At 45.8% G+C, this 16,775-nt stretch overlaps 1 protein-coding gene and 1 pseudogene across 1 annotated transcript; both read right to left on the reverse strand.

The window, feature by feature from the left end:
* Positions 1-804: 804 nt before the first annotated feature.
* On the reverse strand, positions 805-14,938 carry ECH1 (enoyl-CoA hydratase 1). The gene is made up of 10 exons (XM_054589116.1): positions 14,806-14,938; positions 14,180-14,387; positions 13,942-14,030; positions 2,965-3,089; positions 2,832-2,880; positions 2,572-2,636; positions 1,869-1,939; positions 1,706-1,777; positions 1,283-1,433; positions 805-1,107 (listed from the first exon to the last, which is right to left on the reverse strand). The coding sequence occupies exons 1-10, from the start codon at positions 14,855-14,857 to the stop codon at positions 1,003-1,005; spliced, it is 987 nt and encodes a 328-aa protein (XP_054445091.1). The 5' UTR covers positions 14,858-14,938; the 3' UTR covers positions 805-1,002.
* LOC129083007 (akirin-1-like) lies at positions 9,382-13,719 on the reverse strand (annotated as a pseudogene).
* Positions 14,939-16,775: the final 1,837 nt, after the last annotated feature.

The raw sequence follows: 16,775 nt of genomic DNA on the forward strand, positions 1-16,775 counted from the left end.
AGTTCGATTCCCAGTCAGGGCACATGCCTGGGTTGTGGGCCAGGTCTCCAGGCTCCAGTTGTGAGAGGCAACCGATCAACGTATTTCTCACACATTGTTTCTCTCTCCCTTTCTCCCTCCTTTCCCATGTCTCTACGAGTAAATAAATACAATCTTTAAAAAATAAACAAATAAATCCTGCCTCTGCTACTTCCTGGCTCTGTGATCTTGGGTCAGTGCCTTAACCTGAATTTGCCCATTTGCTCTTCTGTAAAATGGGGATATTAATAGTATTAACTTCATAGGTCCTTGAAAGAAATCACTAAGTTAATAAATGCTCAGAACAAGACTTGGCATATAGAAGACACTAAATTAATGCTTGGTCTCTTGTACTTATTCTGAACATAAATCCAGGAGGGTGGAATTATATGTATGTAGATGAAAAAACCCAAGGTTTAAAGAAATGAGGCAGCTGGCCAGAGACTGGGTAGCAATGGAACCCTAGCCAGACTCTAGCACCAGATCCCCACCGTGCAGGGAGGGCCAGGCAGGGTGAACACCGCCCTCAAACCTGGAGCAGGCAGGGAGACCAACTGTAGCCTTTCAGCTCGGAGGGAGCCATGTGACTTTTGCTGGCTTCATCTGGGCCAGATTTTCTGTTGGCCCTAGACTATCCACTGCCAATTCTTAATGGTCATCACCTGCATGGCTCCCATTCCCATTGGTCAAAGTTCTCTCCCAACCTTCAGCACAACTGTGGTCCACGGACCCCTAGGCGCATCTTAGTCCCTTTGCACCTCTCCCATCTCCAATAAGGACACCAGGTTCTTGACTTTGTTTTATTGTTCATGGGGTGAAGATATAGCCCTAGATGAAGAAATCAGGGTGATAAGGTTAATAAACTGGATGAGAAGGCAGCAAGGAGAACATCTTCACTAATCCTCCCTCTCTGTACATGAGGGAACATAGGCACGAGGGGGAACAAGGCCAGATCCTGGGCCAGGGCCTCAGATATGGGGTCTCTCAGAGCTTGGAGAAAGTGATGCTCTTCAGTTCCTTCTTCTCCACCGCTGCCTGGACAGACTTAACAATGTCCTGGGTTTGAAGCATGCTCATGTTCCAGGATGCCTAGATAGAGAGAGCAGCAGGTAATGGAAAAGGCAGCAAAACTGGAGTCGGACCAATGAAAAATGGTACGTAGCAGCGCACCAATCAGAGGACAAGGCCTACAGTGGCCACTGAGCCTTGATTGGTTGCTTTGGGATCAGAAAAGGGCTGTGATTGGTTGGATGGAGAGTCTCACCATATAGTTGAGGCCCTCAGCCACCGAATGGTCACGGGAGTAGAGCAGGTTGACTTTTGTGCCCTGAACTGCCACAGGGCTCTTGGTGGAAATCTCAGCTGCCAGCGCGAAGGCCGCGTTGAGCATGGCCTCCTTGTCTGGGAATACTCGGCTGCGGATGAAGGGTATCAGGAATCAGGGGTCTGAGAAGGGGTTTAGCCCCTCCCTCCCACATTATAAGTGGCCAATTACAGTAGAAAGTGGAAGACATCCCCCTCCTCCCATTAAATGAACCAGTCAGGTCAGGTAAAGAGACTCCAGAATAAAGAACTTACCACTCAAAGAGAGGAAGTCATGTGGAATCTGTGAGTGAGGATCCACGGGGACCCAAAGAGCCCCACCCAGCTGCCCCTGAGCTCTTCACCAGAACCGGCGCTGTCCTACCTGACCAGCCCACTGCCTAGGGCCTCGTCAGCCATCATCTTGCGGGCGGTGAAGGCCAGCTCATTGACCAGGCTGAAGAAGGACAGAGCGTTATCAAGAGACAGTAGCCATTCCAGGTCCAGGGGATGCCTTTCAGTCCCCTCCCCCAGGTTTTCCCACATACCTCTGGTTCCCAATGACTCTGGGCAGACGCTGCAGTGTTCCCACATCAGCTGCCAAACCCACATCTACCTCCTGTGGGGAGTAATCCCATCAGGGCCTAGTCTCTGCCCAATATTGGCCCTCATGCAACCTCAACGCCAGTGAAATTCTGCACTTGCTACAGAGGTCCCACTCTACCCCTACCTCAAACACCCCTGCCCCAATACTCCATTTCATTTCCATCCACATACTTCCACCCATGATGGTTCCTTCAGGCCAGAATAGAGCCCACCTTCCAATTCCTCTGCCATCTCAATTCTTCCAAGTCAGCCACATCTACCTCCAGAGGGAAGTCCTTCTTAACCCTGTCAGTTCACCCCCTTACTGCATCCATGGGCTCCATCCTGCCTCCCACCCTCTCCGGCACTGACCCCATAATGCAGCACTCCAGCCTCCCCCATACCTTTACTCACTCTTGACCTCGTCTTGGACTGCATGACCTACCCTCGATTTCCTCCATGACCAAGCCTTACTTATTTTTTTTCATCCCAAGCCTCACTTTTTAAGGGTCAATTCTTCCATGACACCCTCTGGGCTTACTCCAGGCCCTCCCTCCTCACCCCTGCCTCCTTACTTGTGCTACCCCTGCTCTGCCCCCTCTCTGCCACTCATTGCTCAGCTCTAAGCAGAACTGGAGGAAGGACAAGCTCAGGAGGATGACTCACCTTCACCTGAAAGAAAGCATCCTGGGCACAGTACCGGATGTCACAGGCGGTGATGAGGTCCACACCTGGTGGTTAGAGGCCAGGAACACTAAACAACCTACAAGGACCAATCCCTCTGCCCAGGTGGTGGGGTTACACCTTGGTACAAAATCTAACTAGCAACAGATCTGAGGCTGGAAGCCATTGGCTGAGGCAGAAGGAGGGCAGCCAATAGGTGCCCAGACAGAATGAGTTCCAGGATGGGTAGTGGAGAGACTCACCTCCACCAATGCAGCCCCCGTGGATGGCAGCAATTACAGGTTTAGGGCACTAGAAGAAAGCAGTTGGAGTGGGGTCAGGGCTGGTTCAGGAGAGGTGGACAGGAGGGAGGCCCTACCAGCCTCCAAGAGTCACCTTCTCAATGACGCTGAAGGTCTCTTGGTATCTGGTGATGAGGTTACGGAGGTACCAGCTTGTGCGGGCCACATCATCTCCTTGAGGCTGAAGGAGGTCTGAGGCCATGTCCATGAGGTCAATACCTGGTGGGGAAGTGTGAGGAAGCTCAGTAGCCTGACCCATTGTCTCATCTAGAGTTGAGAACCTAGGCTCAGCCTGTTTGAACCCTCAAACTACCACAGTGGAGAAAGGAACTCACATAGTGCTTAGCAAAGGATTGTGAAGTAAATAAAAGTCAATCTTTGTCCTCAGAACAAGCCTATGAGGTGGGTCCTATTACTATTTTCATTTTAGGGGGTAAACTGAGGCAGAGGAAAGTCACTTGCCCAAGTTCACACTGGCTTGTGAGTTGTGGAACTGGGATCTCAAAGCCAGAACTAGGGGTCATTCTTTTCACCATCATGCCAGACAGCCTGGCAGTCAAGGTTTTTGCCTTGAGCAATTGAGTCAATGGTGCTAGTGATTCCAGAGGTGGGAAAACATGAGACGGAGCAACTCGGGGTCTTCAACTACAAGACAATCCCAAATCTGACCTTTCCTCCACTTGTCAGTCTCTATGACCCCTAGCCTGGCTACCATCGTGCCCCCTAGTCTCTGCACTTCCACCCCGGCTCCCACGATCTGCTCCCCACACACAGCCAGAGGGAACTTGTAGACAAGTCAGGGCCCGCTCTGCCTAAAACAGTTCTTCCTCCTGTGGTGGTCCCAAGACTGACTCCATCACTCTATCCAGGCCACAGCACAAAGGTCACCTCCCCAAAGAGGCTCTGGTCCCCTTGGCTAAATAGCAGCCCATCACCTTCCAACGCGTCCCTCTGCCTATCTCCTCCATTGCCCCTGTGCTGTCACATAATGATGCACTTATCTCGTTCAGTGCTTGTCTCCCATCTAGGATGAGAGCTTCAGAAACAGAGGAATTTTTGTCTTTTTGTCCATCACTGTATTCCCAGTGCCTAAACAGGGCCTAGTACACAGTAGGTGCTCAATAAATGAACAATGCAGACAATTCCTGCCCTAATGAAGCTTGCTCTTCTATGCAGGAGACAAACACACACAAAAATACATTTTGTCAGATGGTAATAAATGCTAAAAGGAGAATGGAATGGAATGGTGTGTGCGTGCGTGCGGTGAGGACTGTTGTAGTAGTAAATTGGGTGGTCAGGGACCCTCTCACTGAAAAAGTGACACTTGAGTAAAGATGGGGAGGAGATGGAGAACTATGGGAATGTCTGGGATGAGAGAATTCCAGGTGTCAGGAGCAGCTAGTGCAAAGGCCCAGTGGTAGGAATGCCCCTGGTCTGTGTGAGGATGGTTGAGGAGGCCAGGACAGCTGGAGGGGAATGAGCAAGGGGAAAAGTGGGAAGAGTCAAGGTCGGAGAGGTGACAGGGACAGCTGTGTGGGGCCTCATGGGCCAAGGGGTGGACTTTGGCTTTTACTCTGAGTAAGATAAGAGCTATGGGATGGTTCTGAGCAGAATCATCCTTCACTTTCTTCTTCCTGGGCTCAATCATGCTCATTCTGTTGCCTGTCCTCTAACAATTCATTTAACAAATGTGAAAAATCACTTCCACGTACATGCACACCCCCAATTCTCAGGCTTCATCACCTCCACAATTTGTTTAAATAAGTGAGACAGGAGGAGTGTTGGCTCAGGGTAGAGCTGAATTTGTGCAAGTTAAATATGTGTAAGATGGAACCCCCTGTATGACCGTGGCCAGGTCATTTCATCCTCTGGGCCTTTGGTTTCTTCTTATAAAGCAACGGTGCCCTCGCTGGTGTGGCTCAGTGGGCTGAGTGCTGGCCTGTGAACCAAAAGGTCACCAGTTCAATTCCCAGTCAGGGTACATGCTTGCCTTGTGAGCCTGGTCCTCATTTGGGGGATCGATCTATCTCTTGCACATTGATGTTTCTCTCCCTCTCTTTCTCCCTCCCTTACCCTCTCCAAAATCTTTAAAAAAACCCCCAAATCCCCACCAGGGGTAAAGTCCTGAGAGTTGGCAGGCTATAAGTCTTCAAGGAGATAGAACCCAGAGGCACTTGAGCAGTGCCTGGCAAGTACGGCATCATTACTCACAGTTACAGACTCCATTTCAATGGAGGTCAGAACCACCTGGATCAGTCTGAGGGCTTCTGAGCCATCCATGCACTGTCTGAGAAGCCCGAGTGACCGAAAAGAGCCATGCTTACTCCCAGAACAAGCCAAGCTTGTGATCACTCCTCCCACTGTTTTTCCTGGTTTACCTACCCTACCTGGACCTGCAGACACGAGCTTTTACAACCCCAAGTAAAGGGCCCCCAATAGGGTACAAGGTGTCCCACTCCATAGTAAGAACTACTCACTGCAGAGAACTCCTTCATCTCATTCTTTTGTGAACTTTGAAATGTTTCAAGTATTATTCATACTCATAATGAAGTTATTCACAATCACACATACTAACAGATACCTCAAAAAAGTTTTACATGCATCGACGTTTTAGGTGTATGCACTCATTGAATCCTCATAGCAACCTGAGATAGGTGCTAATGTTATCTCCATTCTCTCTAGATGAGGAAACTGCAACACAGAGAGGTGAAGGGATGTGCACAGCAGGCACCAGTGGAAGGTGGCTGGCTGCTGGGGACAGAGTCCTTGCTTTGAATCAGCACATTAGATACCCAACAGTCACTCACTGGTTATCAGCAAGGATTCTGCAGCCAGGCAGCCTGACGTCAAAATCCCAGCTCTGCCACTTACTACCTGTGAGAACTGACCATTTCTTCCTTTCTCTGGGCCATAGTTTCCACACATATAAAGAATGGGGATGTTAACTGAACCTGTCTCTTAGGGTTGTGGTGAAAATTAATGTGTGCGGTGCTTAGGCACTCCATGAATCCTAAATTCAGTGTGGGCTATTTCTTTTCTTTTTAAATTAGTAGTTCCATTCTATCATTAAAACTACTAATGATCCCTGACTGGCGTGGCTCAGTTGGTTGCGCATCGATCCACAAAGTGGAAGGTTGCCAGTTCAATTCCCAGTCAGGGAACAGGCCTGGGTTGCGGGTTCAGTCCTGGTCAGGGTCCTCAGGGTCTTGCTGTTGAAAACAGGAGAGCATTGAACAAAAAGGAAAAAGGGCTCACGGACATGGACAACAGTGTGGTGACTGTGGGAGAGAAGGAGGGTATAAAGGGACTAAGTTGTAATAGAAAAAAATTCATTAAAACATTTTTTAAAAATGAAGATGGCTGCTGTCACCTGGGGGATGAGTTGGCACCAAGATCCCACCGGCTGCTCTCTCAGTTCTCTCCCCAGCGCCTCCTTTCCCAGTCTCTCCTCAGGTGTCTCTGGCCCACTCTGCCCCCGCCTTTGCTGGAGACCAGGACTGGAGATGCAGCTTGTACTGGAGACTTTGGCCAAAGGACAGGAGGTTGTAAAACAAGATACTGGGCTCCCAAAAGGCCCCAGAATCCACAGCATGCTCTCAAGTCAGCTGTTCCATCCTGCTTCTTTACTTCACCATAGATTCCTCTACCAACATCACACACAAACTTCTAGGGATTCTCATAGAGAAAGCAGGGTGCAATTCCAGTTCTCACTTCCAAAGTTTCACCATGGCAAAACTCTGCAAATTTAATCTCCAATAATAAAGGCTAGTGATCAACCATTACATAAAGAAAAAAAAAGAAAAAGAAAATTAAGCAAACTTTACATGCCTGTTTCAACCGGATATTATTAGTATCTGGTACATTTAAAAACTCAATAAATAGTTGTTGCATTAAAAAAAATAAAAATGCGGGAAGAGTGAGACAGCCACAATGACTGGGAGCTGAAAGATGAGGGCCCAGGCCTGGCACCATGACAGATGAACCCATACCTCCCGCTTCTCAGGCATGAGATACATGAGGGCAAGAGGTCGGAATTAGGAGCCAACTCCTGTTTCTAGGTCCCTAGCACCAGGAAGGCGGTTGGCATAGGAGTGTCCTCCCTGAATGTTGAAACAGAGAAAGGAACCTGTGAGATGTTAACAGGGAAAACAGAAAAAGATTGTTTACTGGTTTTCCTCCTGCACTGAGTTGGGAACTCCATGAGGGCTGGGCCCAGGGCTCTCTCAGTCACCACTGAGTCCCCAGCACTGGGCTGGGCCTGTGCAGAGATCTGTTGAGTGTCACTGAGGGCGTATTTTTGATAAACTGCTGCTCTAGGTGTCTTGTTTGGAAAATCTGTCACAGTAGGGTACAGCTATTTATGGGATGAACAAAAAAGAAAGATATGCTTATGGCAACCACAAAGTTTTAAGGTCTTTCAAGTTGTATAAAATGGACTTGCAGAAACCTTCTAAGTGTTCTCAGGATGCAAAATTGAAGCTGAAATGTAATATCAAACCAGTTGCAAAAAGTACACAGCAGCCATCTCTCTTGAGGTCAAACCTGGTACTAGATATACAAGAAAGCAGGCTTCCAGCCAAGATGGAGGTGTAGGTAGATACGCTTCACTTCCTCACACAACCAAGAGAAGGGCAACCAATTTAGAAACAGAAGGACCAGAATTGCCAGAAAATCAGACTGTATGGAAGTCCATCAGCCAAGGAGTTGAAGAAACATTCACCCAGACTGGTAGGCAGGCAGGAGAGATGGGCAGCTGGGGCAAAGAGGGCCCACAAGGCGGTGGCTAGAGGACTGGGCAGGCAAGGTGGTAGCTGGTAAACCAGGTGGTCCCAAATTTGTGTGCGGATAAACTGGGAGGAACAACTGGGGACCAAGATAGACTGCACAACCCAGGGTTCCAGCACAGAAAAAATAAAGCCTCAAAACCTCTGGCTGTAAAAGCCTGTGTGGGTTGTGGCAATGGGAGAAACGCCCAGGTTCACATCAGAGTCTGTTGGAGGGACCCACAGGATCCCGGAACATACAGAAGCCCACCTACCTGGGAATCAGCACCAGAAAAATGCAATTTGTTTGTGGGTAGCAGGGGAAGTGACCAAAAGCAGGGCTCACGCCGAGCAAGCGGCTTTGTTCTCTCTCTGACCCCTCCCCAACATACAGCACTACAAAACAGCGACATGGGTTGCCCCACCCTGGTGAATATCTAAGGCTCTGCCCCTTACATTGTAATGGGTGTGCTGAGACAAAGAAATATGGCCCGAATGAAAAAACAGATCAAAACTCCAGAAAAAGAACAAAGCAACAAGGAGAACTAAGCCAACCTATCAGATGGAGAGTTCAAAACACTTGTAATCAGGATGCTCACAGGAATGATTGAATACAACCACAAAATAGAGAAGTGAGAGCTATACAAAGTGAAATAAAGAAAAGTATACAGGCAACCCACAGTGAAGGGAAGGAAACCAGGACTCAGATCAACACTTTGGGACAGAAGGAAGAAATAAACGTTCAGCCAGAACAGAATGAACACATAAGAATTCAAAAAAATGGGGAGAGGCTTAGGAACCTCTGGGACAACTTTAAACCTTCCAACATCTAAATCATGGGGGTGCCAGAAGGAGAAGGGGAAGAGCAAAAATTTGAAAACTTATTTGAAGAAATAATGAAGGAAAACTTCCCCAATCTGGCAAAGGAAATAGATTTCCAGAAAGTCCAGGAAGCACAGACAGTCCCAAAGAAGTTGGACCCAAGGAAGCACACACCAAGGCACATCATACCTACATTACCCAAGATTAAAGATAAGGAGAGAATCTTAAAAACAGTAAGAGAAAAGGAGACAGTTACTTACAAAGGAGTGCCCATAAGACTATAAACTGATTTCTCAAAAGAAACCTTATAGGCAAGGAAGGATGGGAAGGAAGTATTCAAAGTCAGGAAAGACAAGGACCTACATCCAAGATTACTCTATCCAGCAAAGCTACCATTTAGAATGGAAGAGCAGATAAAGTGCTTCTCAGATACGGTATATTAAAGGAGTTCATCACCAAGCCCTTATTATATGAAATGTTAAAGGGACTTATCTAAGAGGAAGATCAAAGCTATTAATGGTAGCCCTGGCTGGTGTGGTCAGTGAATTGGGTGCCATCCTGCAAACCAAAGGGTCACCGGTTCAATTCCCAGTCAGGGCACATGTCTGGGTTGAGGGTCAGGTCTCCAGTGGGGGGGTGCATGAGAAGCAACCACACATTGATGTTTCTCCCTCTCTTTCTCCCTTCCGTTCCCCTCTCTCTAAAATAATTTTTTACAAAAACTATGAACAGTAAAATGATAACACACTTATAATTATCAACAACTGAACCTAAAAATAAAAACAAAAACAAACTAAGCAAACAACTAGAACAGGAACAGAATCACAGAAATGGAGATCACACAGAGGGTTATCAGCAGGGAGGGGAGGAGGAAGAATAGGGGAAAAGGTACAGGGAATAAGAAGCATAATTGGTAGGTAAAAAATAGACAGGGGGTGGTTAAGAAAAGTATAGGAAATGGAGAAGCCAAAGAACTTATGTGTATGACCTATGGACAAGAACTAAGGGAGGGGGGAGCGCTGGAGAGAGCCAGTGCAGGACAGAGGGGGATAAATGGGAGAAAAAATATGGGACAACTGTAATAGCATAATCAATAACATATACTTTAAAAAAAAGAAAGCTTCAGGGCACAGTAGCTTGTGGGTCTTGTCCCTTATTGACACATAATCTGATCATGTGTGAATTTCACAAGATTCATATTGTTCTGCTACGTTGGTATTGAGGATTTGCTCATACTCCTCCTGAATTTTATTTTCATAGTCTTTTAAGAAATTATCACATTATTCCAATTTGTGAAGAGTAAAAGTAGGCTGGTTCTTCCTCATCCAGAAGGAATCTGGAGAACTAGGTGCTGTGAGTGCTGAGGAGGGAGTCTGACTTTGAGGTACAAGCTTCATTCTGATTAAGAACAACTTCTGAATGTCTCCACCTCTGAAAATGACTATATTCTTGTTTTATGTTCTGAAAAATTTATTCCATTGTTGGAAGGTACCACTTGCTGCCAGGAGGGATGGGCTGCCGCAGTCTGTGGGGGGCAGTCTGCATCTGAAGCAGTGGCCACTCAGCATCTGGGGGCCTGAGGCCCAGTGTGGAGCTGGAAATAGGGGCGCTGCCCTGCTGCGTTGGGGGACCTGCGCTCAGCAGTGCTGCCCTGAACTCCTTGGGCCGCTTCAGGGATACGCTGCATGCCAAGCCACTGATGGGCCAGGGACCAGGAGTTGGTGCGATGTAAGTGTGGCCCAGTCTCAGGCTCCTCAGCAGAGTTCCCAAGGCACGTAGGTCAGCTCCAACCCAGAAATCTGTGTGTGACACTTCGCTTGGGGACCCTCTCACAGATGACAACTATGTGCTCTGGTTGGACAAGATACAGACAACTACTAGACAGCACAGGGAAGATTCTGGAGAGAGTCATCACTTAAAAGAAGGTTCTGGCACCAAGTGAATTACTTGTTTTTAAAGCTTTTAGCCTAAGGCCAAGCTGAAGTTGTGCCTGAAGAAGCAGAAGACAGAGTCAAGGTGACCCTAGCTGCTTAAAAGTGAAGGGTAAAACCCAGAAAGGAGATGGCCAGAGAGGGGAGCTCCAAATTCTTTGTATAAACTCTGCCCAGATTGCTTGCTGAAATATGAACCATGAATGCAGCTCAAGAGATTTAAAAACTGATTCCAACTAAGCTGATAAAACAGGAAACTCAACATTTTCTGGAGTTAGATAGCAGGATCCAGAGTTTCCACATCTTTGAATAACCCAATATCCAGGATACGATCCAAACTTACTCCAAATATAAATAAAAAAGAATAAAGGACCCATTTTTTTCCCCAAAGAAAATAAACAGAGATTGACCTGAAGCCATATGTTGAAATTAGGAGGCAAAGATTTTAAAGCAGCCTTGTAACTATGCTCAATGGTACAAAGAAAAACATGCTTGTGATAAATAAAAAGACACGAAACTTCAGCAGAAAAAATGAAAATATAAAAAAAGAATCAAATGGAAATTTGAGAATGCTAAACTACAATATCAGAAATTTTAAAAAATCACTGGTCTAGCTTAACAGCAGAATAAAGATGACAATGGGAATTATCAAGTCTAAGGAACAGACCGGTGGGACAATCAAAAGATCTAACAAATATATAAGTGGAAATCAGTACATGTTTGTTGGATAATTGCATGAAAGCATTTTATTACTATAACACACTTTACTTAAAAAAAAGGAAAAGTAAAAGGGAAAAAAAGGACTCTCAGAGGTTAAGAGCTTTAAGTTCAGATTTCAGAACCCATGATCCTTTCATGTTCTGTTGGTCTAATTCCTGAATCTGAATGTTTTTAATTTTTTTAGCACTGGCTTGTGTGGCTCAGTGGATTGAGAGCCAGCCTGTGAATCCAAAGGTTGCTGGTTTGATTCCCAGTCAGGGCACATGCCTGGGTTGAGAGCCAGGTCCCCATTTGGGGGCGTACAAGAGGCAACCAATCTGTGTACACATCGATGTTTCTCTTCCTCTCTTTCTCCCTTCCTTCCATTCTCTCTAAAAAGAAATAAGTAAAGTCTTTAAAAAAATTGTTTCTTTAAATGATAAAAGGGGAAGTTAGAAGCTGCTGAAAACCCTAATTAAGAAGCATTGCTCATATTGAAACATTTATATTTTTCTCTCTACCTGATACATCTAGAAGTTTGGAGACTCTGAGTATTGTTATTATCATGGCAATATGGTTGCTTGCATAAATTCAATAGGAATATGTTCTTTTTATAACAGGACACAACTGGAAATTGTTTTATTACCAAGACTTTGACTGAAATGTCATGTTTCAGGGAGACATGAACAGACTCTGGATGTCAACAGAAAGCCTTAAGGAATTAAGACAGACTTTGGAGGCCAAGAAAATCCCCTTGAAAAAACATCCTGATATCTTACTTACAAGGTTCATAGCAGTCTTTCCAGGTAAGGAGTGAAGGTTGCTTTCCTGGGAGACAGTAAAGAAAGATCCTCAAGGCATTTTGGGGAAGCTCAAGAACCTGAGGAAATCACCCAAATCAATAGGTATTGCACGCAAATACAGATGGCAACTATGTGGCTTGGCTTCTTAGCTCTGAGGGACTAATTATAGTTCAAACTAGAGATTCCTTATGAAATTCTAGTAGAGGAGATTTAAGAGACTCTATGATTAGTTACTATTCTTGTTGCACTCATGCAAATAACAGGCTAAATTTATTGAAACTAAATACAATAAATTAGTCTTAGCTATTTTTTATAAAATGAGGGTGACTTTCTTAAAAAAGATTTTATCCATTTATTTTTAGAGAGAGGGGAAAGGAGGAAGAAAGAGAGGGAATGAAACATCTTTCGTCTGCCTCTCGCACACCCTCAACTGGGGACCTGGCCCATAATCCAGGCATAGGCCCTGACCAGGAACTGAACCAACAACCCTTCAGTTTGTGGGATAATGCCCAACCCATTGAGCCAAAACAGTCAGGGCTAATGAGGGTGATTTTAGAGAGAAAAATTGTTTCAATAGGAACCATAATGCCCAATTATGGATATTAGATTCTAGGTTAACTGTCTTTAAAATCTTATTTTTCACCTGTGGACTGGACTGGATCCTGATTTTCTTTTCTTTTTTTAAAAATTTTTTTATTTGTTGATTTGAGAGAGAGAGAGAAACATTGATTCGTTGTTCCATTTATTTATGCATTCACTGGTTGATTCTTATATGTGCCCTGACCAGGGACTGAACCCACCACCTTGGCTTATCAGGATGATGCTCTAACCAAATAAGCTACCTGGCCAGGGTGCTGAATTTTTCTAATGAACCTGTTTGGCTGCAGCCCTCTGTACCAGTGTTTTATTATTATTATTATTTTTCCCCATCCTTTGCCTTGGAATTATTGAGACAAAAATTTTTTTTCTGAGCCTTGCAATTGTGGACCCTGGCCAGATAACACAATGTTAATTTCAGATAAGTCATCACAATAGCTCATGCTTAGATGATTTTGGTGACATGCTGTGTTAGTCACACAGAGAGCTTGCTTGAGCTGGTGTCAGTACATTCATTGGGGGCATTTGGACTGCAGGCCAGGGCAATCTGTCAGATTGTCATGGCCTGCCTTCATCTCAGCAAGAATGAAACTCTGAACCTTTCATCTAGAGGTCTTCCCTAATGGCAGTTTTAAATACTCAGAGACTGGGAACAGGTATCCTGGCCTACTGCTTCTACCATTGCTGTGGTTCCTGCTTGTAAAATGAACACCTAGAATGTCCCCTCTAAGGCTCAGGGACCAGGAGAAAGAGGTGGGCATGTGAGATTGTAAGAGCCAGATAAGGGGGGCATAACAATTGCCAGACAAATTTGACTCCATTTTGAGCTTAATCCTCCCTCTTGATTGAACCCAGACCCAACTGCCCTATAATCCTCAAGATTGCAAAATGATCAAAAGAAAGGGGGGAAGCTGTAATTGCATTGAAACTTCATTTATATAATACAAGATTTTCTTTCTTTCCTTTTGATTCAAACTGGAGTCATCCAGCACCCTGACTCCCCTGCCTGCCTATTCTCTTGCAGGACAACTCCCTTAAGCATTAAGCCCTCAGGACAATGCCTCAGGTCTACTGACCACAGAAACAGAGTTTTGGTCAAACTAGAGATAACATCTAGGCCTCAGTAGCATTTTAGCTCCGGGGCCATAAAAACAGCCAAACGTCACTATGGCTGACATCAGGTCCAGATGCACTCATCAACTACCCCCTACCCTGGAGACTACAACCTGGCCATGACCTTAACTCCTTGAGTCATCATGAATGATTTTCCCCCTGTATGACCCATCCCCTGGAAGCCTTCCAGGAGCCAGGTCTTTGAGCATTAGCTAACTTGTTTCCAGGCATGAGCTACTTCCTAAAAGCTTTATTTTCTTTGCTGCATTAAAAAAAAAAAATCGTTGCTTTATTCCCAGGGCAAGGGAGACTGGTGAGGGGTGGGGTGGAGACCACCTCATACCTGCAGTGAACATTTTTCCTGCACCAGAGATCACCACAGCCCGACAGTCAGCGTCTTGTGCTATCTTGTTGAAGCACTCCACCATCTCGCTGTGGAGGAGCAAGGAGTGAAGAAGGGCTGTGTCTGGGTTGGAAATCCCCTAACCTCATGTCCAGCTGTCTCCCACACCCCACCCCTGCCCAATCCCTCAGTCCCTGCCTCCTCCTGCAGGCAGGCCTCCATGATCTACATGCCAGACCTCCAGAAAACCTTGTTCATGGCATTCCTCTTCTCTGGCCGGTTTAGCTGTACATGCAGAATGTGTCTCTGGGCAGCTGTCACCTGAAGGGACTCGTAGTTGTAGTGTCGGGTTTCACTGGGGGCTGCTCTGGAGGCCTCATCTTGTGCAGAGGAGCCCATGGGGCGAAGGCTAAGGTTGAGACCCCGATGGGTGGGGGCTGTCAGTCCTAGGGAGACAAAGGAAGGAAGAGCCTTTGATGATGCCAGATTTGGGATACAGCACCTTCAAGAGCAGAGGACACACATCTCAGTGACACTAGACTGGGGAACACAGGACCCTAAGAAACCTCAGTTTAGGCAGATACAGAGTTGAAGATAGGGGTGCAATTATCAGCGACCCTAGCCTGAGGACCACTTTAAACTCTTAATCGTGGGACTGACCCCAGCTTAGGGACAGTGAGCCATCAGTGACCCACCTGTTAAGACACAGGCCTATAAAACTGGGGAGCCATTGGATGGGAACACACGGATATCTGAGTTTGAGGGACCTGGACACTGCGTGGCCTGGGACAGACCTCCCCATCCTATAATCTTTATGACAGCACGACAGTGCAACAGACCCTCGGAGGTCAAGAGGTGACTCACGCCACAGTAGGAGGTCGCGGAGCCTGCGAGAAGCCGCCATTGCCACCGCCATTGCTACTGAGTTGCTGGAGTAACCCGACAGGAGGAAGCTAAAGAGGCGGGCTCAAAAGCAGCCATGCTGGGGGAGGGCCCCAATGCCGCAGCCAGAGGGCAGTGACGTGCCTCCTACCATCTTTACTGAGGGCAACCGGAAATAGCCTTGTTTGGTTCGCTAACCAGACCCTCTGGCCCAGTAGGAACATGGCCTAAAAAAATAATTCATTGCTGATGGGCGTTCCTGCGTAAAGGTCATCACAGCGCTGTTTTATAATGGTGTTAAAATTGGAAAGAGCGTAAATGTCCAAGGACATCACGGCAGAAAAACTGCAGCCCTAATAATGAACAAGTGTCATGTTAACTAAAACGAAAAAAAAGTTATCTAGTCAAAAGTTTACCCACAATGAAGGGAAACATAGTTGGGCCAACATTAAGTGCTGACTGGTATTACTGTTTGAACTCTGACCACCACGAGGTCTTACTGTCCTCCTTTGTACACAGGAATTTGGGGTGGGGGATGAGGAGCGCTTAAGAGGGGATTTATGTGGATTAGAAATCCGTTTTTAAATTTCTTGGGGGGGGAAAAAAAAGTCTTCTATGAAAAAAGCCAGTTAACCCACAAATGTTAAATGCTGTAAAACTGCTTAAGTATGCTCATTAGGAAGATGTTCACCAGGAAGTGAAAGAGTATGTCTTGGCAAACAGGATTATAGGGAATACCTTGCCTTAATGAAACATCATAGGTAGGGTCTGGAAGACAGAACCAATGATTGTTCAACAGAGAACTGTTTTGTTATCTATGCAATGGAAAACTCTGGAACTGCTATGCAAACGCCAAGATGTGAAAAAGATAGAACATTTGGTATTATCAGCATAAAAGTATGCACACAATACAGTATATACATAGGTCACCTGCAGGAGACTGAGAAGTGCTAACGAGGAGTAACAGTGCTGGGAGACAAAAATGAGATCTTTCTATCCTCATGATTGGCTTAAAAATAATAGATTTTTAAGTTTGTGGCTGCAAGGTTGACTAGTTTCTCTTTGTCTAGAGGTTCTATCTGAAAATCCCCCTTGTTGCACTTACTCATCTGATGCCATGTGTCTTCAGTAATGTTAATCTGAATTTCAAAACTTCACAGTATATTCCCCAAGTGGGTTCTTTTTCAAGAGCACATGCATTAACAAGGTGCTGTATTTTTTTTAGGTTTTATTTAGTTTGAGAGAGGAGGGAGGGAAACATCTATTGGTTGCCTCTTGCACAACCCCAGACTAGGTACCCGGCCCAGAAGCGACTAGCCCTGACTAGGAATTGAACTAACCAAACCAGCGACCTTTTGGTTTACAGGCTGCTCAATCCACTGAGGCACACCAGCCAGGGCAGTCCTGTCCTTTTGACTTGCTCCTCTCACCAGGCTCCACTTCTTCCGTCAAGATCCTTAAAGCAGACTCCTTCCAGGTTATCATCCCTCACCCCCATATTACACAAGTTCCTATCTACTAGAACTGGCAAGTATCTATCACATTGTAATTGTATACATAGATCTTTTAACCCAGCAATTCCACTACTAGGAATGTACTTCCACAATACCAGGGAAGTTGGCAAAGATATTTTGTATAAAGATATATAGCACAGTATACTATTTGCAGTAGCAAAAGTTGGAAATACCCTTTGGGACCAGGTAAATTCTGCATACAAGATATGCTGCAGGGGTAAAGATAAGGAAGTTGCTGTGTGTGTGGCCATGATACACAACTGTCCAGACACAAGTGTAGACCATGCTCCTCCCACCCTGTTCCCCTGGTTTTGCACACATCTTTTACTGCAGCTCAACTGCAGGGGTCATTGCCTTGCCCAATATGGAAAGGAAAAAAAAAAACAAAACAAAACCTTACCAAAAGTTAATAAATGGACTAGGGAGAAGACTCTCTTT

Source organism: Pteronotus mesoamericanus, unplaced genomic scaffold, assembly GCF_021234165.1.
Source record: "Pteronotus mesoamericanus isolate MK-2021 breed Mesoamerican mustached bat unplaced genomic scaffold, CSHL_Meso_final scaffold_165, whole genome shotgun sequence".
Taxonomy (NCBI): domain Eukaryota; kingdom Metazoa; phylum Chordata; class Mammalia; order Chiroptera; family Mormoopidae; genus Pteronotus; species Pteronotus mesoamericanus.